Consider the following 27,208-nt stretch of genomic DNA (forward strand, 5'->3'; position numbering starts at 1 on the left):
TTGGGGAAAAAATAAATCAATTTAATTTGTTACTAATAAAATCAGAGTAGGATTATGAGAAATAGAACCATATCTTAAAAACACACCTTCCCCCTACACCTCCCTTCTTCCCGGGCTCAGCTTTGCTCACGACACCTCTACATCCTTCCCCGGCAGCGATGCAGAGGAATGGGAATGGGGGTTGTGGTCAGTTCATCACACATTATTTCTGCCATTCTTTCCTTCTCAGGGGGAGGACTCCTCCCACTCTTCCCCTGCTCCAGCGTGGGGTCCCTCCCATGGGGGTCAGCCCTCCATGAGCTTCTCCAACTCAAGTCCTTTCCACAGGCTGCAGTCCTCTACAAACTGCTCCAGCGTGGGCTTTCCCACGGAGTCACGGACTTCTCCGGGCCCAGACACCTGCTCCGGCGTGGGGTCCTCCATGGACTGCAGGGGAATCTCTGCTCCACCGTTAACCTCCCTGGGCTGCAGGGGGACAGCCTGCCGTGTCACCAGGGGCTGCAGGGGAATCTCTGCTCCGGTGCACCTCCTCCCTCTCCTTCTTCACTGACCTCAGTGTTTGCATGGTTGTTTGTCTCACTCCTCGCTTCGCTGCAGCTCCAATTTAGCAGTCTTTCCCTTCTTAAATACGCTGTCACAGAGGAGCTACCACTGTCGCTGACGGGCTCAGCCTTGGCCAGAGATGGGTCTGACTTGGAGCCCGGGAAGCTTCTAGCAGCTTCTCACAGAAGCCACACCTGTAGCTCCTCCCCTGCTACACAAAGCCCCACCACAGAAACCCAACACAAGGGGGTTTGTTGTTCTTGTTGTGTTTTGATCTTACATCTGCTGACTTTTTAGCTAGAGCTATGGTTTTGAATTTGTCAACTTGTCTGGTAACTGAGCCATACTCCTTTTCTTTTGCCTTTAAGTTTTAACAGACGACCTACTAGGGAGAACTCTTGTGAGTTTTCCCTAAATCCTTGTTGATCTCTCTGATTGCGGAAGCTCAAATACAAGTTTCACCTACTTTTGATCAGTGCACTTTTATTTATGTTTTGGAGGTTTTTTTGCTTGGAGTTACTCATGCCTCAAGTTACTATTAGTAGATCTACATGATAGAAAATTGTATCATGTGTGTGTGGGGTGCCATAGGATGGGCTTGTATGGAACAGGAATCAGCAGTTGTAGGAGCTCACAGTCCACTATGATAATCTTGCATTCTGTTAAGAGATAGGTCTTTAACAATAGCCCTGACAAATTAAGCCGATTGAGACATGAATTTGGAATCTGAATGGCTGCCTGAGGCCTTCTGGGGATTCCCTGATAGCTGTGATTCATTTTGACAGGTAGGACCCACGTGAAAGGTGGCTGGATTTGGCAGAGGAGAGGCAAATTAACTGTGTCCCGCTCCAAAGGTCAGTAGAGCAACAACCCTCTCTAGCCTGCAGTTACAAAGCCTCAGCATGTTGCAACTCCTCTGATTGTGTCTGAGGCAGATGTGGCAGGTACAGCATTAGATCCTGGGTAGCCTGACTAGTTGAGACTTCTGGGAGGGATGCATTGGTAGATGATGGATGGCGTCCATTCCCTTCTCTTTCCTGTCCTGTGTCTGTCAGTCACTAACATGAAAGATCAATTTGGAGGCCAGTTGAACAAGCTTAGCCATTTGCCTTGGAAGTGCACTTAAACTGAGATGTGGGAGGGGTACTGCATGCAGGCCCTAAGCTGGTATCTTCTGTGCTGGCCTTGGCCTCTGGACCGCAGAAAACAAATGGCTGACTGAGACCAGTTTGCTAGGCAGTGGCTGAAAGGTTGTTGGGAGAAAAAAACACAACACGAGTATCCTGTCTGCAACACTGATGAGCCCTGGTGAACATGAAGGCACGTTGATTATCACATGGAAAGGCCTGTTCCTACATGCCCATGGGGGAGAAGTGACAGCATGGTGCTCTCACATTGGATCTTCCCCACATGGCATGGAGGTGATTAAGATAGTGATCTGCAGAGCCCCACTGCACATGCAAGGGATGTACCTGGGATATTCATAGGCTTGTGAACAGAACTTGCATGTAAGATTGTGGTTTGCGAGGATGACATGAAGGGGTATGAGGACAATATATTCATACCTTCTGGTATGAAGCAAATGTTTTGTTTATTATGTGTACCATGACTAGAAAACTCTTGTACTTTGTCTGTACTTTATCTGACTTTGTCTGACCTACTGCATATAGGCTTGGAAGATGAGCTTGCTAAGGTAGAAGTAATTTCTGGGGAGACGGCACGAAGACTTGCAGAGTAGGAACCCTTTTCCTGGCTGGGATCTCTGAGAACAGGTGAAATAATCTTCCATAATGGGATTGTGAAAAGGAGTTTAGACATTTACAGTAGGTATGTTATAATAGAACTAACAAGCATATTCATTTGAGATTTTCAAGCCTTTTTGAATGAAGGCTTCTTTTTGAAAGAAGTAGAAAAACTTGAGACTTCCTAGAAGTGGAGAATTTATAGCTCTTAGCAAGTATAGAAGAAATCAAATGTTGATGCTGGCCAGCTGCTGTATCTAGGCTGAAAATCAGTAAATTTTAATATATATGGAGACAGTAACAGTCCCCTGGGGAGCCCTCTGACAGCTCAGACCTGTAAAACTACTTTTAATAAGGAAATACAGATATACAGCTACAGGAATGTGAAGCAGACTGCTCTTTCTGCCTGACTGAGTGCTGAAAAGTGGCTTTGGGATTTGTTTGGGGATTTTTGTTTGTTTTTTTCATTTTGGGTGGAGTTTTTTGGGGGTGGTCATTTGGGGAGCAGGTTTGCCCAGTCTGACAAATTTGATAGGTGATCTGATTGAAAACATAGTTATGGTGAGCTGTATAGAATCTCATAGTGCTTGTGCCACTATTATTCATGTAAAGGGGAGGAGTTTACACCCACTGTCCAAGCTAGGGGAGGTTTTCACTCCAGGTGTTACTGTAGTGGATATATTTCCAGCCTCAGTCTGAGCTGGTACAGATTTACAGATAATAAAATGTAATAATAGTAATAAATACAATAATGAAATAATGTGGGTTTGGACCTTCTTACATTTTTTTTTAATTTCCTTGTTAGAAAGCAGCTTTTGCTTTGTTAGACCTCTTCTGAATAACAAGTTAGTTGCTTTAGTCCTTCTGTTCATGTTTGGTACAGTAAGCTCTAGAATATGTTACCGTTATGCTTAAAGCAAATCAGTCTTGATTTTTATCTTGTTTGACAGTGTTCTATATGTATAATATTCCTCCTAGTACATTTTTGCCAAATGGAGAAGAAGAAATATCAAATAACTGTGTTACACTGCTTTCTGTTTCATGTTTTAGTACAGTTATGCTAAGGATTGGCAAGTATTGCTTGTCAACATTTGTAATAGGAGAGCAGCACAGAGCCCATGGTACCATCCAGCAGCTCTTGACAGGATTGCATCAGAAGACTAAATGGATGGAATTTCAACTGCAGCACTTTTGGAGATAAACCTGTCCTTGTGGCTAGGAGAAATTATTGCTGCCTGATACATGCTGCCTGATACACACTGTTGTCTTTGTCTTAAGTGTGTGCAGCTGCTGTCACTTGATTTGCTGCATAGGCGTATGTTGCCAGACGTGGGGGAGGGGACTTTTTTCCTTTGAGTTAGCTGTTTTTCGCGGTAATGAGGCAGTGATATTGGACACTAAGTGAGAGAAAGAATTATTTTTTCCTCCCTCTATTATCCATGTCAGTCTGGTGGTTTCTGGTCAAACAGAAACTTCCAGTCACTTTAAACTTTGAGTGGAGGAAAACACAATTAATTTATAATTAAAACATCAATCCCAGATACTTTGGTATCCCAGCTGTTAGCCTGTGACTGTAGGACAGCTAGGTCTTGCTCTGACACTCACATCTGTATGTTCAGTGATAGCAAATACACCTTCTAAAATGTCCCTTTTTTGGGATGTGCTTGTGAGTAATCTGTAGTCCAGGGGTTGGGAGCTTATGCTAAGGAATGTGGTGGGGTTTTTTTGGTTAACTGGTTTTTGGGTTTTTTTGGGGGGGACGTTTTGGTAAGCAAAATAAGTAGTATAAAATTGCAGTGTGACAGTGTTGCAGGGCCTGACTGGTGACTCCAAAGTGTGTTAGACGTTTTGCTCCCTAATCTTAAAGGAGATGTCTGCCTTTCCTAATACAATGTTCATTTACTCCATGGCATTTGTGCAGGTGTTTGATCTGGAAATACTTGTGTGTCCTGTTTTTTTGCTCTGTCTGGTGGGGTATGCTGGCAGCAGGAGACAGAAGCAGATGCAGCTTCAGTCTCATAGCTGGCAATATCTTCCTGGTTCTTTTTTGAAAAGATTGAAGCTGTTGGAATAACAGGCTGCTGTTAGTCTTACTGGTGCTGGTCTTAAAGATGTAAAGTAACTGGTGGGACAGAAAGAGTCTTGGTTGAAAAATGCCTCTTAAAGAGAGTAGGCCTTCAGGGCAGGACCATTTAGGCTTGCCCTGCTTTGAGTGAGGGGTGGGACAGGGTGATCTCCTGGGGTCCTTTCCCACCCGAATTATTTTATGATTCTGTGGGGATTTTGATGCTAAGGCCTGCCTCTGCTTTCTCTGCTTCAGACTCTTTTGCCTGTCCTACATTACATCTCTGTGCTCTGCAGTATTCTCATATGAGGATTTTTTTCTTTGCCCTGGTCCCCTTGCCAGCTTCTAGAAACCAGGATTAACTCTACCCCTTCAATAATAGGGAGCAATGATTCCTGTTTAATCAGCTGATTAAAAAGCCTATATAACCAATGGGACTTACACAGCATACAGTGATTTTGCAGGGGTCAGGGGAGCATGGTAATGTAGGGTAAGGGATGAAATTTTCTAACTTTCAGGTTTTTTTAGTCTCCTAATGGAGGAAGGAAACTTGTTCTTCTGACAGATTTCTGTTTGCTGCCTTTTGTCCTAGTTCACAAAATACAGGTAAATATAATGTTCCTTTGAGAGAAAGAATGGCATGTATGGGTTCAGGGGACTAAGTTTAAACAAGAAGCTTGCTTTGTGTCTTGTTCCTTTTCAACTGAGAACTAAAATTACAAAGCTTCTTATTAATGCAGTGAAAAGAATAGCTTTTGAGTATTTATTTGAAAAATTTTTAGCAGTGTTTTCAGTTGTAGCTGATAAACCTAAAAAGCAGAGGGGGTGATGTAAGGGCAAGTGAAAGTGGGTTTTTTGCTGAATATTAGCAAACTGCTCTGATAAGAATTGCGCTGGATTGAATGTGCTGACTGATTGGATCTTTCTGATTTGTCCATCCCAATTATTCCATATGTTGTGCTAGTCAGAAATCTTTTGACATAGAGCCTGCCTTTGTGAGGCTTCTGGTATGAACAGGAGCACACTTCTATTTCAGCACCATTTAGTAACTTATTTGTGGCAATTGTGTATTTGTCCTCTGAACTCAGACTGTACTTTGAACATGGCATAGGATGCAGCTGTGTGAAACTGGGTTTTTTTGCTGGTAGGGTGTTACTGCCTTCTGGTTTGCACATCTGACTGGAGATTGTAGTAACAGTTACTTTCCTGTCTTTCAGGTAATGATAGCTGATGACTACTCAGATCCGTTTGATGCTAAAAGTGAGTTGAACAGAATGGGAAAAGGGGAGAACACTGGCTATATGGAACCATATGAAGCCCAGAGAGTAATGACTGGTAAGAAAAGACAATTGCACATTTGAGCTTTAATTGCATGGCAGTTTACATGGTTATTACAGCTGCTATGAAACAGAAATGTCCTTTGGTGTGCAAAACCATGTTTCTGAAGATGCTTAGGTAGTCAACAGTAAACGCCATGGAGGCTTTTCATGTGCCTGCACATGCCTTGATATCTAAAAATACTGCTCTGGACCTCACTATTGAATATAGATGGTTTGTACTGTCATGTGGGAAGATGAAAATGTGAGCAGTGGGATTTGGAGTGTGTATTGCTCAGCTTGGCAATGTCAAAGGCTGTCATCTGTGTATGTAGTAGGGATGGCCAAAGCATGAGATTGTGTTAGTTCACTTAAAAACAGTTGATCAATTTGCTTATGGCCTTTTGTTCCTCAATCAGATTCAGACTTCTTGGTCTTCCCTCTGTTGGAGGAGGGCTGCAAAGCTACATCTTTGTGTAGCTTCCTTCCTTCCTTCCTCGCTTCTCTGATGGTTTTTTGTACCAATGGTCAAAATGAGACACTTGAGGATGCCTGTGAGCCTTTAACTGCTATTCTTGGTAGTGTTCTTCCTTTTCTGTCATGTAGGGAGGTGGTTAATGGTGGTATTGTTGTGGGAGTTTGGACTGTTTGAACCCCTTGTCCTGGCATTATGTGACTGTATTGTCTGCGTATTTTCCTCATATTATCTGCATCCGCTTCCTACTTGTTGGCTGTGCAGTCTGTAAACTTTTCTGGGGTACGGGGACATATGTTTTTAATTTATGATGATTTGACTCAGTCAACACACATCTTTGTGCAGATCAATTGTGCATTTCTCGGATTTGTACAGCAGGTCCTCTTTTTCTCATTATGAGGTAAAAGTCACTCTTGTGCCCAGTTAAGTTGATTGTATGCTTTCCTTTTCTATTGGCAGCTCCTGTTTTGAGCCCTCAGGAAAGATTAATCAGTGGGGGAAGATGAGGCTGTTGGATGCAAAGATCCTTTTTTCATGCAAGTGTTCCTATTTTTTTTTTTTCTTGAATAGCATTTCTGAAGAGAGACACAGAAAATGACATGTAGACAATATTGTTTGGAAGTTTTCAGCATCTTATAGAGAGGCTGGGAGCTTTTATTTCTCATTGGTGTAAATCTATTCATTCTAGTTGAGCAATTTCTCAGAAAAACAAGTTAGTCCCAATAAGTTCTTGCTCCTTATACCGCAGTGACGAGCATTTGTAATTTTAACTATGAAGTTTACAGTGCTTTGATTTCTTTCTTCCTGTGTTTAGGACAGGAGCTTATTCTATCTCCTTTTCCAGATTAGCCATAATAAATGGGATGGTTTAGTGGACAACACTGGATGGCTTAGCTAACATAAGGGACAGTAAATTTGTGTACCCCTGCAATTGCAAGACACTCTTTTGCCAGATTGGTGTTTGGTGCAGCTGATAAGCTGTTACATCTGCTCCGTATGTTATTATAAAGCAAACATTGAAAGAAGCAAGCATTCAAAGATGCTAAAGGCACTTTTGAAACTGGGGTTTAATTGAGTATAATGATATAGCAAGTGTTCTGAATATGCATTTGATTAAGCCAGTAGAAGATGCTTGATATCTCCCTGAAGATGTTTAGTGTTTTGAGATCTGGGTATTTGGTTTCCAGTCATCTTGTCCTAATGCTACTAGAAATAGAGAAAGTCTTCCCATAAACCTCAGTGAGGTCGGGTTATATTTCACTACATTAAAGAATGTGGTTTTATGTTTGTTTTTTTTATTGCACAGATGTTGCCTTTGCATTTTACTTGACAAACAAAAATCCAAAGGCATCTTTCTGGAGAGTTTTTAAAGATTCAGTTTATATTTCCCAGGTGAGTTCTATTATGTACCTACTACTTCTAAAGAAGACCTTTGGACTGCAGTTTGATTGGCCTCAAAATGTTTACTGGTTTGTTTGTTATGTTTGTTTGTTAGCTGTTCTGTCTGGTGAACAAAAGAATGTTACATGGCTATCCATTTAGCTTAACTAATCTGGTGAAGTCCTTCTGACTGTATTTAACATGAGTTAATCCCAGAGAAGGGGAATCTGCATACCCCAGCAGAATGCACTTCAGGAGAGACAGAAAACAAAACAGCTTTTTGTCAGTTATTCCTTGTTTACCGATGTACCCTAACTCTTGATCAACTGTGGAAACCAGGTGTAAGGGCTAGTTTGAAATAGGAGCCTGAAGTTTTTGTGTGTGCTGCCTGGTCCTTGAGTTAGTAGAGGATTAGGCAAAAGCAAATGTCCGTATGAAATAAGACCCTATTATTTAAATTTGAGAAGCTAAGCTTACACCTTAGTAGAAATATATGGTGTCTGAAATAACTAATGCATTCATTCAAAACTTATTCTTCCTCCCTGAAAGCTCTGTGGGCTCGCAGTTGTGATGCTCAGCTGATGCTTAATTAAAAAAAAACCCCAAACAACCTTGAAGTTGGTGATTTCAATGAACTATTGAATAGTCTGTCTGATTCCATGCTGTTAGTGGTTAGAATTGGGTTTAATCAGGCTTCAAGTTTCGTCTGCTGATAGCGTCCCCAGAAAATACTGTCTTCCCAGATTTGTGGTTATGTCGATTGAAAGCAAGCAACCTTTATGCCAAGGTTTGGAAACACTTTTTGAGGAGAGGCTTGACCTGAGGCTAAGGTAGAGCATATTGAGGACAAATGCATGTTTATAAGAAGCTGTCACCTCCTGGCAGCCAAACACATCTGCTGGCTTGTGCTGATATTCGTGTCTGCCCTGTCTTCAGGAAGTCCATGCCAGAGGTTCAGAGAACGTCCCTGGGAATCCAGTTCCTGGTATGCTGTGCAAGTCTCAGCTTGGGTGGGTGTGCACCCAAAGCCACAGGAACAGTGTTGCATCTTTGCCTTATCCCCAGCCTGTTTGGGGATTGGATGTCCCCAAACATCCAATCTGTAAATACAGATGTATGAAGAAAGTTCTCTGTGATCTTAATATCTGACATAATGTATCCTGGACTATGCATGGAGTGAGATCCTGGCCTGGCTGCTGTCATGCATGCATGCATGCATGCATGAAAACAAGTAGAGATAGCTAAGAAGATGCTGATTTCTAAGGATCTTGAGAAGGAGGTGGACCAGAGAGAAAAAAGTAACCTGCTAAGAAGATACTGGCATTGCTGATGCTGCCTGGATAACCATATCCTAGCAAGAAATAGATGAGGAAGGATTGGAGGCGAAGAGAAGAGGAAAGAAGAAACAATGCAAGGTAACATTTCTGTGACTGGAGTTCCTCATAAAGCTGCAACCCCGTGTGCTGATTTACATCTGGGCAGTCTAACAGCTGAAAGGACTCTGTTCTCTCTTGAACCAGCAGTGTAAATCCCCATTGTTCCCTTGCAAGGGCTGGACTGTCTACCCAAGTGTGTTGTAAGTATGATGTTTCCACTGCTTTCTTATGTAAGCTTTCAATTCTTATTTTTCCCCTAGCGTCAGTCTGTAGCTGCTGCAATAGCTGCTGCAATAACGTGTGGCCTGTCACAGAAACAGGCCTGTGCTGTCTTACCAGGTCTGTAACCAAGTGTCATTGCTTGGGTCAGGTGTAGGAGGTACTTCATGCTTGACAGAGAGTTTCCCAGAGTAGCAGTGGCTGGAGATGCTGCATTTGAACAGAAGTGAATGTTTGAGACACTGTCAGGCCAGAGTGGTGGTGCCCGTAACATCCAGGCTGTTCCATCATCCATTCTTCTCAGTAAATGCTAGGGGAAGAGAAGTTAGGTTCCACCTGAGTATTTACTCCCATCAGCCTGCACTGGATGTCAAATACTGGAAAGGGGTCTGTTTGTTTTCTGTGATAATGCCTTACCTGAGAGGCAGAAAGATGCCCTCAATTCGTGGATATGGCTATGCTGGGGAGAAATGTGGGTATTTTTTTTCCCTTTAAAATCCCCTTAAAGTCACAAGGTCCTATCCAGCCATACCATGTGAGCTGGAAGGGATAAGTGCCCTCCCAGTTTCTCTTGAGAACTCCACGTGTTGACACAGCTCGTCCAGGTATCTCTGCCTCTCAGAAGGAATTAAGTCAAGTCCTCAGACTGCATGAAACATTTGCAATCAAATGCCAAATCAAGGCAGTCTATACCACAGCCATCTGTGTGCTGGATCATAGAGTGCATCTAAAACTCACCTTTGGAAGAGGATCCAATTTTGGATCATCGCTCGGACAGAGATACGCTGTCAGCCAAGTTGTTGCACAAAGAACTGTATCCTTTTAAGGTATAATAAGGAATACTGGCTACAAGAATGAGATAATTGACTGCATCTGTTGCCCTTCTTAACTTGCTGCTTGGCTTTGAAGGGAGCCCCTTACCTCCAACTCACAATTTTTTGAGTACAAGGTGCCTAGCATGGTACCTGATAGAATATAAAAATGAGTTTACTTGAACGATAGTAAAATTAAGATCAGTTCAAGTCTCAAACTAGTTTGGAACCACATTATCAAAAATATATGGGGGTTTTGTGTGAGGTGGAAGTAAAAAGCATTATCTGAGGGGCATGCCTACCTTGAGGGATGTGTGTTGGCAAAAACACTTCTGTCTTTTCCAGATCTGTGTTATCTGTGCTCTAGAATGGGTAGCAAAGGAGAGTTGGGGTAGGCTAGGCCCTTGAGTTAGAACAATGATTTGAAAGTTGAGGTAAGCATATGGTACATCAGTGCCTTGATTCCTTAGAGGCCTAGAAGTGTCTCAGTTCTGTCCCCTGCATGGAGTTTTGAATGTACACCATGTTTTTCCTTTCATCTTTTAGGTATCACTTAGCACTGTGCCAGGGACATCAGCCCTTGCATGGGATTCTGGCCTCTGTATCGTGCATCTGCCTCAAGGATATGGCAGAGAGGGAGAAACCCCTCTTCTTGTATTTCAGAATTCTGTAGATTTCAATGGGTAGCATTTCTGAAAATAGTTACCTTCCCTGAGATGTAACATGCCGTGTGGTATTCCTCATGGAGCAAATGCTGTGTTGTGAACAGACTCCAGAAGGCTGTCATAACACTATTAATAAAATATACACTGTACCTCTCTTCTGTTCGGTGTAACTTTAGAGGCTACTGAGGGCATAAAAAGATCTCCTTCTGGACAGCCAAAAGCAGGTGTTTGAGGAAGCAGGAATTCAGTTTTGTTACTGATGCATTTCTCACAAGAGGCTAGTCACACAGTTGTCCTTGGAAATGGGCATGTTAGATCTTGTAGGTGGGATATGCTGATTCAGTAGATCAGGGGAAGTGCTCGATGTGCATTGAGTCAGTCCCAAATCAACACAACAGCATGCTGCCAGTAACCCTTGAAGACTGGAAGATCTAAGTAAGTCACAAAAGGGCTTCTGGCCATAAATGGAAAGCTGAATTCAAGCCTCCCAGATGTAGTTAAATCTGAAAAGAACGTATCCTTTCCCATACAAGCCTAGTCTGTGTAGGTCAGACTGAACAGACGAGCTCATGTACATGCTCCAGGGGTGGGTGACTGGTACAGGAGAAGGATCTGTGTGCTGGACCTGAAGAGCTGGAAATTATTTCTAGGGATGTTCTACAGCATCTGGATCTTGGCACAGAGATACCTGTTGTCTTGCTTGTGTTGTTCAATGCCTTCATCAACCTGGGTGATGACACATCTGTACTACCAGCAAAGGTGAACATAAACTAAGGGAAGTGCTTGATAAGGAAGAGCAGAGCCTTCATCCAAAGGGGCCTTAATAAATGTGAGGATTCTGTCAACATGAGCTTTTTTGAGGTTAAACAAGGGGGATATTAGAGAGAATTCCAAAGGAAAATTCACAGCTTTGTTCACAGGCTCACAGCATTATCATCCTGTTCCTTTCTTCCTTTTCTGTGTATTTATCATCTTGTGTCTGTATACATCACCCTGGCTATGCAGTAGAACAACAGTGAGCAAATTTAACTAGCTCGCAACCAGGGATTTTGTGCTTTGCCTCCCTCCCCATGGATGCAGAAAGCTGAGCCTCCTCTCTAGGTGCAGGCAGTGCTAGAAGAGCAAATGCCTTCATGCATTTCACTGCTTCTTTCTAGGGATAGTGGCAAGAGTCTATGCCTGAATCACAATGGAATCTCCAATGCATGACAGGCAGCCTAGCAAAAGCAGTGCACCTGCCTTAACTGGGAGCTCCCCATGGACATGCTGGGAGCAGTAGCTCTGTCTTGCTGCAAGCTATCACAGAAATGCTGGGAGTGTGGGGAAAACAGCATTCCCATGAACCTACACCTACTTCAAAAGGTCTTGAGTGTCAGTTTCCCGTGTAACTGGAGAGGCAGTTTTTTTGTTCAGACATGTAACTTCATCTGAATAGTCACTACAGCACATTGGTGGTGAATCAGTTCTTGTAAAATCCTTTACCAGGTGGCCTCTGGCATGTTGCTTGTTGGCCCCAAGTCTACCACTGCAAATAATGTAAAGAGAGCAATATAATTACTTTGATAAATATTAGGCCACATAGATTAGCACGTACAGCATGGGACATTTAGAAAGAACATTTCTGGCCTATTGAAGGTCACTGAGCCCAGGAAGCCAACCTGTACGTAAGCACTGTAGTGGCTCTGTTTAAGATTTGCTATCTGCTTGTATTTGAACATGGCAAACAGCTGTAGCCAACACAGAAGAGGCAGTGTGTTTGCCCACTAAGCTCAACAGCTGGCATAGTTTTCAAAAGACTTTAAGCTTCTTCTGTTGTTCCTACATTTGTGTGTGTTCCACTTCTAGATTCTATTTGAGGATCTAACACTAGGCTAGCAATGACTAGAACTCAGCCCAAAATGAGAATTTGTCCATCATCAATCCATCTCGTATGGTATGGTGGATTCCTCACTAGAATTCTTATGTTCATTGTCCTGTTGCCAGATGGTGTGAATAAGACTACATGCTGGTCATTCTCACGGACAAATTTTAAGATTTTTTTCTTAAAAAAAAAAAAAAAAGTGGGAAAAAGTGCAAGGTAACTCTACACTCTTGAAATTTTATGAGTATGTGCTCTCAACTCATCATTTGCAACGTGGAGATCGACTGAGTGAGATTTGAAAAAGTTCAATAGCACACAGAAGTAAGCTTGTGACTGGTGACAAGATGGCTTTATTTACATGTTGGGAGTTTTCTAAAGGGCTGCACTGGAAATCTTGGGGAGCCCTTCCTAGAGCTGACAAGGGGATGTCTGTGTCCCGAGCATACCCGTCATTTGGAACATAGTGCTAGTGTTACTGCGCATGTTTATAGAGCTTGGCCCTACCTGCTGCTAGCCTGATTGTAGTGCAGAATTCCCTGCAGCTCAGTAGAAGCAAGGACATATGTTCTGAACAGCTGTGCTCCTTCTTTAAAATAGGCTAAAAGTAATATTAGTTAGAAACCTCCTGGGCTTCAGCATCTATTTCAAGTTGTTTCTTACTTTGTTAGAAATTTGCACAGAGATTTCATTCAGCAATGATTTAAAGGAAAGAAGTTGTCTAGGGACAATTATAGGAGAGGACTTCTCCCTTTGCATTAGGTCTGATGTGCATGAATTGAAGCATGTTTGAAATAATGCTGGATTTGCTTCAACACAAGTCCTTACCTTCTCTCTGAGCACAGCAATAGATCTCATATGTGCTGTGAAACTGTATCACTTTAGATCCATGTCCAGTTGCCACGATGATTAGTACTTCTCTTCCTGTCTTCATGGAGCACTTCACACCCCATCAGTGAGTGTGAGGAGATAAGGCCAGAATGTATCAAGTCTTACTTCTCATGTTGGGAGAGACTGTGGTGTGTTGTGGTTGCTGTAACTAGATGCATAACTGGGGGTGGAAACCAGCTGTGCCTAAAATGAATAGCATTCCTCTATGTTTAAATCTGTCTCCTCCCCCCAAATAATTTCAGGCATTCTCTCTAATGTTTAATATTATGGTGGTGCCTGCTGCTCTGGGTAGTGCATACCAGCTTACAAATGCGTGAAAATAAAAAACTAACTCTTCTTCTCCACTCTGTACAGCTGAGTAACTGTAAAATTGGCCTATGCCTGAAAGAATAGCCATCCCCCCACCTTGGTCTGGAATAGGAGTTAGAAAGAGAGAGACCCTGTGTCTTGCCACTCAATGCATCATTTGCATGCACAGAATTTTATTCCTTAGTTTCAGTGTATAAACATATTGTCCAGAATGGGTTTAAGCCAAGATTTAAATGCTGTGTCGTCCCCCCCGTCCCATCCCCCCCCCCGTTTCAACACCCTCATCTTGCTCTTATGACTTGATATAGTCTGGAAATAGACTAAATGGTGAAACTTGAATGACAAGCCTGAATATAAATTAAGGTTTTTTTCAGTTTCTTGTCACTTCTTCTCATTAAGATACAACTTACGCCCAAAATAATGGGAACAAGATGTCCAGACCTTTGGAAACATAGGTCAGCATCATAATAGACCAGGTGAGGGTGCGTGTGGAAGAAACTTCATTCATGCGATTTACTTGCTCAGTGTGTGATGAATCTGGCCTATGTTCTTCCACAAAAAGCAAAGTGAAGGAATGGATGCTTGGAAGGTTGGGAAAGAGAAACTATTAAACCCTTGCCTGCAGTTTGGAAGACTCCCTGCATCATGTTGATAAAGAAGCAGTAGTCTCAAGCCACTTTGATCAAAAGGGTTACTTAGACAAAACCTATCGGCTTTCCTAATACAAGCAACATCTGTAATGTATGATGGTGCTTATTCCTTGGTGCCTGTATGTGGTTTGAACACAACATTGCCTTTAATTTAAGTTTCTCAACATGCTTTTTCTATTCTGTGTCTGTTTTAGCTTGCAAGTTACCACAGGTCTTTCCTCTACCCCATCTCCCTCACCTTCAGACAAGTTTCAAGTTTTTGGGCTGCTTTTCTTAAGAGCAATGGTCCTTTTAATATTGGATGTGCATTGCCTGTCCCTTAAAGACAGAGATGCTACTGGCAGCAGTTTGAGGAGCACTCAGGTCTGTGTGGTCCAAGAAGATCTGTCATTTTAGAACTCTACCAGCTGTCTCTTGAGAAATACAAAAAAAGAGAACTGTGACCCTAGAGTGAGAAGAATTCAGTGAAGTCAGAATTCACTGACAATCTTGGAAATCTTTCAGCTGCAAAGGTGAAAGAGCTCCCTGTTTCTCATTTCACGTCTTGCTGGATTAAGCAACTTGCTGCCACTCTGTTCAAGGTCATTTTAGTCTCCCTCCCATCTTGCTTCCACCCTCCTCCCCTCACCCCTACTCCCTAGTACCAGGTATGTTGAGTTTGAAGATATCTCACTGCTCTGGCCATCCAGTGGGACAGAAAAGATGACCGTCAGCTTGCTGCAAAGGATTCTCTTATGTAGAACATGCCTGTGCATGAGGGTGTGTGGCAGCTGAGGGAGCTTCTCCCTGTCCTGTAAAGATTCATGTGAGTTGTGTAAACCCTTAGACTAGATGGAGTAAATTAAAAATGAAACTGTTTTGCATTTTTACTTGAAAGCAGAGTTCTGTAGACTGCAATTCCTTCTGATTTCATCGGTGTTCCATCTGTCCTTTCCATGCCTGGAGAGGGTGAGAGGCAGTGAACATAAACTGAAATGAGAGGTTCCAACTGAATGTAATGAAAAAAAATTCCCACTATGAAGACAGTCAAATGGTGGAGAAGGCTGCCAGTGAGATTGTGTAGTCTCCATCTTTGGAATTTTTCAAGACTGGACTGAGGAACCAGAACCTGAGTAACGTCGTCTGACTTCATAGCTGACCCTGCTTTGAGTACGAGATTGAACAAGATGGCTTCCTGAGATCTTGTTTAACCTAACTTATCCTATGATCCTGCGACTAATCTGTAGCTGTTCTGTGAAAGTGAGAAAGGGCTGTGAGAATCAGGATATCCCAGGCTAGCTTGTGGTAATCCATGTTTGTTTGGTCTCAGTCCATTTCCAGCTTTGCCACCATGGCAGTATACTCTCAGTACTGGTCTTTTTAAACTTAATCACTGGAAAGACCAGACAGGTGCTTGTGAGGCATAAAGAAGCAACCTGCTGAAGTATATCTTGAGCAGGAGCTCATCCATAAATATCCCAGTTTTCTGGGATAACACTGGATGGGGGATATGCAGGCTGAAAGCATGCAGTTGCTGTTGCAGCAGGGAGTATAATTCCTGACAGCCACTATCCCTTCTTGGGATGAAGGAGCAGAGGCTGGACAGATGGGCTTGCAGGCTGGAGTGGGCCTGTATGTGCAGGCTTGGACTCTGTTGGCAGGAATTCTTGGTGCTTTCCAGCTGAAAGTGTGATGGAAGTGTAGGTGACTGATACCACTGTGGTCTGCATGGAAAAGGAAGGGAGTGCTGTAAACTCTCGCTGTTGGCTCTGGGAGGAGTGTTACTTTATTGAGTGGGGGACATCAGTGGTACATCTTGCTGACTTATCAGTTCAGCCCTCAATCTTCCCAAACTGGTCCCAGTTCTATTGTTCTTCTGCAACATTGCTCAAAAGCAAAATGGAGAGAATTTGTTACATGAAGAGTCAGCAGCTTGGGAGGGACGTGGACTGTTGCTGATGAGCTTTACAGGGATTTGTTAATTGGAGCTGGAACAGTGATGCTAAAAGAAAAAATGAGACTGGCAGCACTTGGGACAAAAAGTGAGACAGAAGTCCCTTGTTGCACTCATGTATCTCTTCGTCAAAGTTATGCTTTGTTTTCCTCTTCTCTTTCCTCTTGTTCTTTTGCAAAGAGGCTTTTAGCCAAAGGAATTGTTTGAAGCCCATGTGAAAATGTTTAAGAACAGCATTTTAAAACCAACCTAGTTATCAAGATTACAACCCTGGGAATAAATATTTCTACCCTAATCTGTGGGTTTTTTTTTTTTTTTTTTTTTTTTAAAGAAAACTAGTGGACTTTATATGCGCTATGAAGTCAGAAAGAATTTCTACCCTTTCTCCAGCTAGCTGTGCTCAAGTCAAAGGTCCTGATGGGAGTTCTTTTTTTTTTTCTTTTTTTAAACTAGTGAAGATTTTTTTCTCAGAAGTACTTTCTCAATCATCCTTTCATATTATATTCTCTCTTACTCCAATCACTTTGTTTTTTTCTCTCTACTGTACAGAAAATTTAAGTAAGCTCAAACAAGATGGTACAGAAAGTATTGGTTAAGCATGTGATGAAGTAAACATAAAACTTCTTGCAAGGAACAAGATACCCTTTCAACTGTGATACTTTGTCATCTTTGTTGTGCTTAGCTTGCTGGTAAATGGATAGAATTTTTGCCTGCTGGCTTTGCATCCAGACTCTGAAAGTCTTTAGTGGCAAAACAAGAGTGAAACCTTGAGTAAATGGAGCTTGTTTCTGACATCAGCTGTAATGTGGTTTCTTGGTTTTGTAACCCAAACCAGAAGAGATTTTTCTTATCCTTAAAAGTAAATGAGGGTTGAAGATTCAGCCAGTTCTGTGTCTGCTTGCCACAGAGACTAAACATCTTGCCACATCAGTTTACCAACATGTTAATGTGGCTTCACAGCAGTGTCATAAAGTAAGTTTAAAACTTGAGTGGGAAGTGGTCAGAAACACAACTTCTTTTGTGCTCTGTGCATTTTATGTAGGCTGGCAACAACATAGAGCTTCTCTCCTTCTCTGGTTTCTGGCTATGAAGAACTCTGCTTGAAAGTGCTCTTTTGGAGGAGCTCAAATACCTATGCAAACTCAGCTGTTCATTACCATTCTGGTTGCTAAAATTCTTAGAGGCTATTGTCTGTGGGAGCAGCCTGCCCTTTCTGGATGGGGTCAGGTAAGCCTCGTCTGGTTTTGGTGTGTGTTGATGTGCTGATCTGTGCATTTCTTTCTGTCATCCCTAACCAAGCAAAGATCTAGGAAGCCTGCAGTGTGTTTCTGCTTGCTGCTGGACCGTATTGTGCTACTGTGACTGAATTTCTTGAGCAATATCAATGTGTGCAAAAAGAAGATGAAAATATTCAATCTTCATCTGAGCTTGCTCTTGATTCTGCCTTGTTCAGTTTCATGTGTTGGTGGCTTGGAGTGGGAGAGTTTGCATACAGCTTGGTTTTATGTAGGATGTAGGCATGCAAAACTGATGCTGTTGTAGGTCAGACTAGCAATTAAGAACAAACCAGGCAAACTAGGGGGAAATGAGGCTTGCCTGGAGGAACTCTGGGCTTGCTTTGAGTTCTGCATTCATTTTCTGTGGAGTGGGTAATTTGAAAAGCTATGTGAAGAAGCAGTGGGTTTTGTGGCTCTTGTGCTGTTGTGGCTCTTGTATGGTCTGTCAAACAGTTGCACTTGGCTGGAATGGGTGGCAAGGCAGAAAAGTGTGATAGCATAGCTGAGCACTCTTAAGCTTTTCCTATGCAAGTCCTGCAGCAGCTGTTATGGCTGTAATGCAGCTTAAGGTGGGCTAGAAGGTGTCTGTGCTGCTGTCACAATTGAAATAGAAAGGGAAGAGTGAGACAAAGGCAAAAAATGTGGTGTCTTTCAGATATACCATTGTTTTTGTATGTTAAGCTGAGTAGCACTTATTATTGCCGTTTCCTATGGTTGTGAGATGTACCGTCACTGAAAAAACTTGGCGTCATGGTAGAATATAGAGCATATCAACAGACAGCCTCTCCTAATCACTTTTTTTTAAGGATCTTTTTGTATCTGTCTTTAAAAACAAACAAAGAACAAAACAGCAAAAAATCCAGATTTCCACAATCGTCTCTTTGGGTGTGGGTATGTGCATTGAAAATGTTTGCATGCACATTGGTTAGTGGTGTAGAGATGCATATTGGAAAATAAGAGTGTAACTGGAAAAATTACCAGAAATTGTTGACTCAGTTGTATGCATCAAGATCATAACTGGAATGAATTTTTATAACATGACATTTTCTGACCTGACCTAAGTGGAAAATACCAGATATTAGTCTTTGTGATTTGTGATGCTTCTGTTGCAAGAAGGGAAGAAAAGAACTGATTTATGGTGTTTGCATGACTGTGGTTTGCTTTCCTTAACAGTAGTCTGTTCTTAATGATGCTTTGCTGAATGCTAACCAGATTTATTTGCTGTTGTTAGATATCTGTGTAAGCACAAATGCTCTTGAGTGATGACGTGATAGACTGTATACTTTGGAGCATTTTATCAATAGCTGCATATATTAAAACACCGCTTCATGTTCTGTACTGTTATATAAAAGTGTTGTCCAAGGGGAAAAAAACAACACTGCATTACTAACAGATTACTGTGTAAGTGGGCTTTCAACTAAGAATCGGCATCTAGTCAGGGTTTGCCTGAGTAGTATAATAACTACAGACAAATCTGCAAACAAGTGCAAGGTACTGAATATTAGCAGCTGGACAGCTCAGTGTAGAGTATTTGAAGTCTTACAAATGCTAGATACTAGTTACTCCTTCCATCAATCACTTGCTGAGCTGACTTGATGAGTAAAGGGATCATAGGCCAAAGAGGATGAGTTGAAACGTTTTCCCAATAATTTCAATGTTCGGATCCCTGTCACTTTTTCTGTGCTAGCAAGTCAGCTGTCTTTTACTGCATGCAAGGCCTTGGATTGTGAAAAGCAAAAATCTGTGGCTGGATGTGATGACAACTGAGCAGCTTTCTTGGTCTGCTCATGTGGAGGTAGAATTCTGAATTAAACTGTTTTGTCTACAGAGCTGAACAGCAAATGTAGACCGTCTTTCATGTCTACATTAATGATCCTTGCTGTATGCATGTGCAGGACCGTTCTGGACTTTGAGTTTACTGAATCTCCCATCCTAATATTTGGAGTCATATCTGAAGGCTTTTATGTCCAACAGATGGTGATTCATCTTCATTAGGTGCTTAGGTACTGATCAGAGTTCCTAGATTGTGCCAGTAGCTCAACTTGAGTGACAGAACAGAAAGATTGCAACTAGGACAACACTTCCCTTGGGAAAGCAAGTCGAAGTGGGCAAAATTGCAAGTAATCACTGTGGCTGATCACTGTTTCTTCAACTTGCCATTTGCAAAATTGCAAATGACGACTGTGTCAAATAATCACTGTGGCTGTTCCTTGCAGTGAACAGGAAAAACCCAGATGGTTTAGTATGCAGATACTGTGTGGTTTTTAAGTCCTGCCAAAGGAGGAAACAGTACTGATAGTGCGTGCTCTTGCTGGAATCCTGGTCAGAAGGAAAAATCCCTTGTAGATGCATCAGATATCACTTCCAGAGCTTTCACTTCTCTTTGTTTTCATGGCATTTTTCTGAAAAATGACTAACAAAGATAAAATAATGGGCATTAGTCATCAGGGAAGCTTTAGGCTATGTTTTGAGCTCTCGGTTTTGTTTTGTTTTTTAATCATAGTGACACCATCATTCAGACGCTAGATGTTTCTTTAGAAACAATGTGCAATTGACATTTCTGTGTTGCTTTTCACCATGTAGTCACCATGTCTATGGAAGAAATCTATTCTAGGAGTTTTTAAGCAGCAGTCCTTCTCCCTGCCTTGCACTCTCTATGGGGAATGCTAGCAAGTGGCTAAAAGAAGATAAGAACACATCTCATCTGGCTGAGAGGAACTCTTGTCTGGCTTTGTTAAATTAGATATGGCAGCTTTTCTGGCTACATGAGTCTACTGTCTCAGTCCGCCATACACGTTGTTCCTGTAGGCAAGTTCTTCGTCACTATCTATCACAGGGCAATTAAGTCTGGAGGGAGGCCTCTATCCACTTCCCCCCCTTCTCTGCCCCGTCCCAAGTAAAGCCATGTTCAAAGTTAGTTACATGCAGAGAAGGTAACTCCTCTTTGGGTAATTCTCATTGAACTTAAACCTCCAGCTATCAGGGAAATAGTTGCATATTTTGTCTTGGTTTTAATAAACTCACTTTTGCTCACATCTAGATATCCCTTGCAATATCATCTTGAATGTATAAGTTTAGATGAATATTTATGCTGACTAAAAATCCTTTCGGTCAGTGCTTATCTCATTCGATGCTTTTGAGTAAGCTTTCAGTAAGCAGAGACTGTCACAGGCAGACACGATTCAAGAAAATGTCTTCCTTCTGTGTAAGCATTGAATGGCATTTACATTATGAATGGGTTCTTCTTCCACTGCTTTCCCCTCTCAAGGTGATTCCCGTAAAGAGGTGAGATTGTGTGCCTGAAGAGAGCTGGCAAGGGCTTTGTGAGCATCAGTAGCAGCCATGAGTAGCAAGACTGATCTAGCTGCAGGAAATAGTAGTCATGTTTGCTGGAAGCTTCTCTGTCCTGACACTGGAGAGTGTTAGCTTGTTTAAAATAGCCACCACTTTGGTGTTAGAATGTCTTTCAAGGAGAATTGATTCTGCTTGTGCTAATCTTAGAACAAATTTTTTGGGACACTGTAGTTTGTGTCATGGGCTGGTGAGAACCATTGTGCTAACAGGTGTACATGAAAATACCTGCGCTGCACTCTGTTTCCAAGAGGACTTCCATTCCCACTTACCACAAGGAATGAATCCTTTTTTACACAGCTTAGAAGCTTTGGAGTATGGGATGAGAATCACTGATTTTGATTGAGTTGAACTCTCTGTTTTGCGTTGTTGCCACTTGAATTGCTCCATTTAGCCTGTGGAACAATGATCCTTGAATCCCAAAGGTCAGTGCTCCTGATCAGAATGGTCAAGAAAACCTACAAGCAAACCATGGATGTACTATTGTGATGCAACTGGCTGTAGCAACATCTGGAGTTGGCTATTGGCCAAGCAGCAGTAAATGTACATAATCTCGTGGAGGTTTTTTGGATTCTTTTTCCCCTCCCCTAAATGAAAAGGGCCTCTATGTCTTTCTGAGAAATGTGTAAGGGGTAAGTAGCTAAGCAGCATCAAAGCACCTCTGAAGAGGTAAAGTCTGCAGAAATTATGAATTTTAAGATGGCAGTTATAATGTTTAATCACTACTTATTTAACAGAAAATTAGGTGTTGAGGGGGAAAGCTTTGTAGAATAAACTCTGCCTTCAGGGAACTGAAGAAATTTAATTTTTTATTTCTTTGCGTCTGCCATAGAAGAAATACATATCCAAGGACAGTTTTCGTGTCCTTTGGAAGCAGTACTGCTCTTCTTCCAATCCACCAGGATTTAGGTTTTCTTCCCATGTGTTTTGTTTTTTTTAATCAGCCTCCCTTGACTCCACTGACACCCACCCCTCCTCATCCGCGCCCCTCCCCACCCCTGAAGAAAAACATGTACTTCCTGTCTTCTTGTATGTTTGCTTGTTTTATTTCAGTACATACATTCTGTGGAAGATATTAATGTTTTTTGTTGCTGATTTATTGATACTTACCATAAAGGGAATTCTCCCCTCCTGCCCTTGCTCTGACTGGCCTAATAGTCTTTCTTTATCAGGATTGTTGGAATGTAAAGTTGCTTTGAATGCTTCTTCCTGGGGTAATGAGTCATACTTAGACTTCAGTAGGATTTCTGTCAAGATGTAGGCTGTTTCAAGACCGGGCTTTTCACATCGAGAGGTTATGCCAAGCTCTCACGCCAAGGCAGGGGAACAAATATCTGTTGTTCATTCCTGGAAAGTGGCTCACTTCTGAGTCACTTGGCTTCTGTTCAGAAGGAAAAATGAGGGAAGATCTTCTCATATCCAGCTTTTCCTGCAGCAAAATCTGTAATCGGGAGCATTGGGAGGCAGTTGCTGCAGTCTCAAAGCAAAACAGCCCTCCCTGCTATTGGAATGTTATTCATGTTCTCCTGTGTCCCAGCAGTTGGAGGCATCCAGCTGGACCTGGAAGCAGAGCAGAAAGCAGTTTAAGTTCTGGTGGCCTGAGGTGAAATTTGAGCAGAGATAAAACTTAGCTTCTGTGGTGAATAGACTTTGCACTAATACCATGAGAATTCTGCAGCATGAGTTCTAAAATGTTCTTAGATTATCTTGCCAAGATGGGCGTGAAAAGAAACATTAATGATGAGGCTTAGAATATGTAAGCAGTTGGCAGTATTTCTGACCTGTTTATGGAGAGGGAGAGGAAATGGATTCAATGGGAGCAAATGTTCTTGTGTAAGGGTGATCTTTGCATTAGCATCTGTCTTATGCCTGTAAACTTGCCAGTTTGCAAGTTATTGGTTGATGTGTAGCCTGCCCACACACCTGGTGCAAACAGCTCTCTGCCCTTTAATGCAGTTACATGCCAGTTCAGTGGCTCTCCGTTGGAAGCCTCAAGAGCAGAGCATATGGAGAGCGGAGGTTTGGGCCAACTCAGCAAGACCTGTTCCCTAATAGAGATCAAGAAGAACTCCAGACGAGACTTGGCTTTCTGTGTTCACACGTGGCTCTGATGTGGCCTTCACCTGCTAGAGATGACCAGGCTGTCAGGATAACGTCTGGGGACATGCATCAGGTATTCACCAGTACCTCCCAATGTGAACCTGAGCCTTCCCAAGTTTCTTTCTACTCCCACTGATAACTTCGGGTTTTCAGTAACAGGTAAGAATACAAGGAATACAAGTGGCTGTTGTCCACAAACACGCCTTGCTCTTGAGTTATATTCTTAGGTATCTTTTCTTTTTCTTCTTTTTTTTTTTTCTTTTTTTTTCTTTTTTTTTCTTTTTTTTTTTTTAAGTATGGTGCTCTTCTAGTTATCCCAGGCTTATCTATAGAAAGCCAGTGTGCTAGAGCAAGTCCTCCAAACCCTTTGTGGGCTGCCCTTCTGGGGCTCTTGAATATAAAATATTTGAATCACATTTCAAAAGTTGTGCTGCTCATAACTCTGCTCTGACTATCCTAGTTGAAGACAGGTTAGCCTGTTCCCTAACTGCTGAAACACTCCCTCTCCCTGTGGGGCATTTTGTTTATACAGGAGAACAAGATGCAAATAGTGGACTCTAGCAAGGGATTGTTGTTTGCTTGCTTGCTTTAATTAAACATCCAGATCTTTCTGATTATAAATGTTTAGTTTGTCTGTCTGTCTTGAAAGCTTGATACCAGAAAGATCTGTGATTTCCAGATAAAGTTGCTTCAATGCTAAGATCCTTGCAGCTGGAATTATCTAGTAGATTTGAGTGGTGCAAATGTACTGAGAATAGCATCACAGTGGTATTCACTCCAGGTTGGTTATAGTTTTGTATGTGTTGTAGTTGATAGCAGGTTGCATTTTTGATGTGGTTAGCAGGAAGCTAAATCCAGGTCACTAGGACTGAAGCTGTTTAAATGCTGACGTCTGGGAAGAGGGTATAAGTGAAGCAACCGTCTGGAGGAGACCTGTAGTCTGAATCCAGAGATAGAGGAGCAGAAATTCTTAAAGCTGACAGCTGTGCTCTGTACAATCCTATTCCAGCACAGTGTTTACATGTTAATGTGTGTTAAATAAATGAATGAACAATCTGCTGGGCTTCCTTGAAATAGCTATGTATCTGAACAAAGTTAAGTGCATGCACAAATGACCTTGAAAAATCATTGTACTTTCATTCAAGGGTTTCTGTCAACAGCCATTTGTTGGGGTTAGGAGCATTGCCAAGTATTTTGCCCCATGCTTTAGGAAATAGGGTGAAGATTTATCCACCAGTATGACCAGTTTAAACTCTACACTGAACTCTGTACTGTTGAATGGAGTTGGGTGCAACTAAGTGTGCTGTGTAAAATCCCAGCAGTAGAATTCTGTCATTTGTCCTGAGTTCTGCTCTTAGGCTTGTCAGGTATAAAGGCTGTTGATAGCCCTTGTACTTTGCTTAAAAGTCAATTTCAGTGCTAGCTTTTCAAAAGTTGGCCTTGCATGGCAATACTGTTTTCAGCATGTTACCTTCATAGTCAGATTTGGCTCACCAGGATAGGGCTTTGGTGGTAGAGAGAGCAGCTGAGGAGGTGGTGGGACTGTCATTTTAAATCCTGCACCAGTCCTGAAATCTGTAGCTGAAGTGGAGATGGGTCTGTTTTGTCGCAGTTGCACCTGATATGTGTGGTTCAGTACACATTGGAATCTGACATACTGGTGAGTCAAAACAGCTTTATTGTGCTGCAGTTGATTGGTCTGTAAGTTAATGTGTCTGTATCTAATTACATTCTAAATCTTTCTGTTTCTCAGTGGGGCATGCATAAATTACTGTTTGCTGTCAGAGTGAAAAGGAAGCTCATATGCCTGTGTTACCACAGATGCTGTGAACTCCTTGTGTGTAAAATGTTTAAAAGCTTTCCCAGTAGAACAGTAGAGGTTGAAAAAATCAGGTGATTCATATCACTTAGTGCTTTACCTCTTGCAGGCTAAGACTCTTTCTGCATATTGGAAATAGGCAAGAAAGATATGTTCCTACTATGATGCAGAAATCTGCCTTTACTTCCCAACCTGCCCAACAGTCTATAGCTCATTGTCTTTTGCCAGACAGGAAAACAAAAAATTTCTTAGAAGTACTTAACTTCAGGGAATCTCTCTGTATCTGACATTCCTTACACAGCTATTGCAGGAGGACTCCTACATTTTGCTTTTATCATATTTCTTCCAAAGAAATGTTGCAAAGGATCTGTAAAATGGTGTTGTGTTTATTACTGCCTGGTGACACTTACAGGCGTGCTTGATTTGGGAAAACAGGTTTTTTTATGTTATCAGAACTTTTTTTTAAGAGTGCAACTGCATTGTTTGACCTCTTGTTACTGCATGCTTTAGTATGAGATGAAGGAAATCTCTATTGGCATCTGTACATTGTAGAAGAATCTGGTTGTTCTGTTGTCTGTTGCCTCCTCTTGGGAGGAAAGCTGTAGAAGCTCACCTATTGGGTTCTGTAAGCAAGTAGTACTGTCTTCAAAGTTTCCTTTTGTTGGCTTCTATGAAGCTGTTCTGTTTTCTTGATGATATATCCCCTAATTCTCTCCAAACTCACTTCAGGAATACAGTGCATCTATGAGTAATGGTGTCGGATTATTTAAGACTATTAAGATGTTTCGTGTGGCTGCTGGAAAGGTTACCATGTGTTGTCCTGTGGAGCTTTTTCTGTTCTGTATGTGTTTGTCAGAATTGTTCACCACATGGGAAGAAGAATGTCAAGTTCAGTCTTCTATCTCATAATCTTGTGTTACCAGATGTCTCAGTTTCTGTACCTTGCTGGTCAGGTTCTTGGTTTTACACAGGAGTCCAAACACCTGGAGTCCAAACTCCTGATTCTGTTATAACTGCTAATCTGTGGGAATAAGAATTATTTGTGGGGGCCTTCCATCCTGCTAGCAAAATAAGTTCTTTCAAAACTTTAGTTGTTTTTGTTTCTAGTAGCTAATTAACTTAATGAGCATAATTCTATAAAAATGTACTATTCTTTATCAGAACTAAGAGTTCAAAGGATAAAATTAATAAAAGTGAAAGATCAAAAAAAGTGAAATTAACACAGTTTTGGACTCTGTAGTCATTCCAGTAAGTATTTTAGCACTTAGAGCTGTCATTGTTAGAGATTGTGTGAAAACCATGAGAAACGCTTCATCACAAATGTTCTGTTGTCTTCAACTACCTAATTCTTAAATATCAAGCCTACACTGAGCTATCAGTGTGTATAATGCTAATACTGCTTGTGGTACAGATTCAGCTTTGCTGACTGTTATTGAAAGGAACTGTTTCTGATTTAACTTAGTAAAATTACTTTTCTTTACAAATATTCTTCCAATATAATAAGTAAAAGATGGACTTTCAAGCAAATTTATAGGAAGCTTTATAAAAGAGGCTGTATGTAAGAGTGTGTGTATAGGTGTGTATGTGTATACGCACATATATTTTTATATATGCATGTATATATATTCTCCTTCTTCCACTTCTTTGCTCTCCCTAGGTTTTAGTTTTTCCTAGAGAAACTTTTCTGCTTTAGGATCAAATATTTGTAATTTTTTTAATTGTGGTCCCTGAACATGAACCACGAAATCAGTGGCTACTACATTGAAATATACTCACACACCAGGAGCCAGTGGTGTAGCTGTGTTTGGCACTTAAAATGAATAGTTTGGTTTGGTTTGTGGTTGGTTTGGGTTTTTTGGGGTTTTGTTTTGTAAAGCCTTTGATTTGGTAGGATCATGGCTTCTGTTCCTCAGAAATGCACACTTCCTAGTGTAGCAATGGCTGGCTTCGCAGTACTGAAAGACAGACAGATACATACCACATTTCTCACTTTAGAAGAAATAAAATGTTTATCTTTTTGATCCAGAAGAATTCAAGAGAGTATCAGCTGTGTGTTCTTTCTAATACAGGTTTTTCTTAATGCAGCATTTTTCCTTGAGCAAAATTATTTTCAAAAGATAGCTAAAGGACAAAGACTGTGTTTTCATTCAAAATGTTTAAAGCACTTTTTTCAAATAAGCTGCCCTTTAAGATACCCTTTTCTAGGTTTTGCTTGTATTGAAAGGTGGTAATGTGGTTATCATTTATAACTAGGAATTATAGTGACCTCTCTTGCTTGTATTTACATCATTGGTTTTGGTGTATATTTCTTCAAGTTTACTGTATTTGTAACGTATAAACTTAATATTTTTTTTCCAAGCAATAAGGGCACTGTCATATTGTAGACATTTCACAGCACTTTTGAAATGGTTTGGAGCAATTACTTGG

The 27,208-nt window shown here is 41.5% G+C and overlaps 1 protein-coding gene across 1 annotated transcript in view; it reads left to right on the top strand.

The window, feature by feature from the left end:
• The window catches only part of SHB (SH2 domain containing adaptor protein B), a 103,205-nt gene that overhangs the window by 15,709 nt on the left and 60,288 nt on the right, over window positions 1-27,208 (top strand). The window contains exon 2 of the mRNA XM_050913522.1: window positions 5,568-5,685. Coding sequence (XP_050769479.1) covers window positions 5,568-5,685 — 118 coding nt within the window. The remainder of the gene's footprint in view (window positions 1-5,567; window positions 5,686-27,208) is intronic.

This window comes from Gymnogyps californianus, chromosome Z (genome assembly GCF_018139145.2).
Source record: "Gymnogyps californianus isolate 813 chromosome Z, ASM1813914v2, whole genome shotgun sequence".
NCBI lineage: Eukaryota > Metazoa > Chordata > Aves > Accipitriformes > Cathartidae > Gymnogyps > Gymnogyps californianus.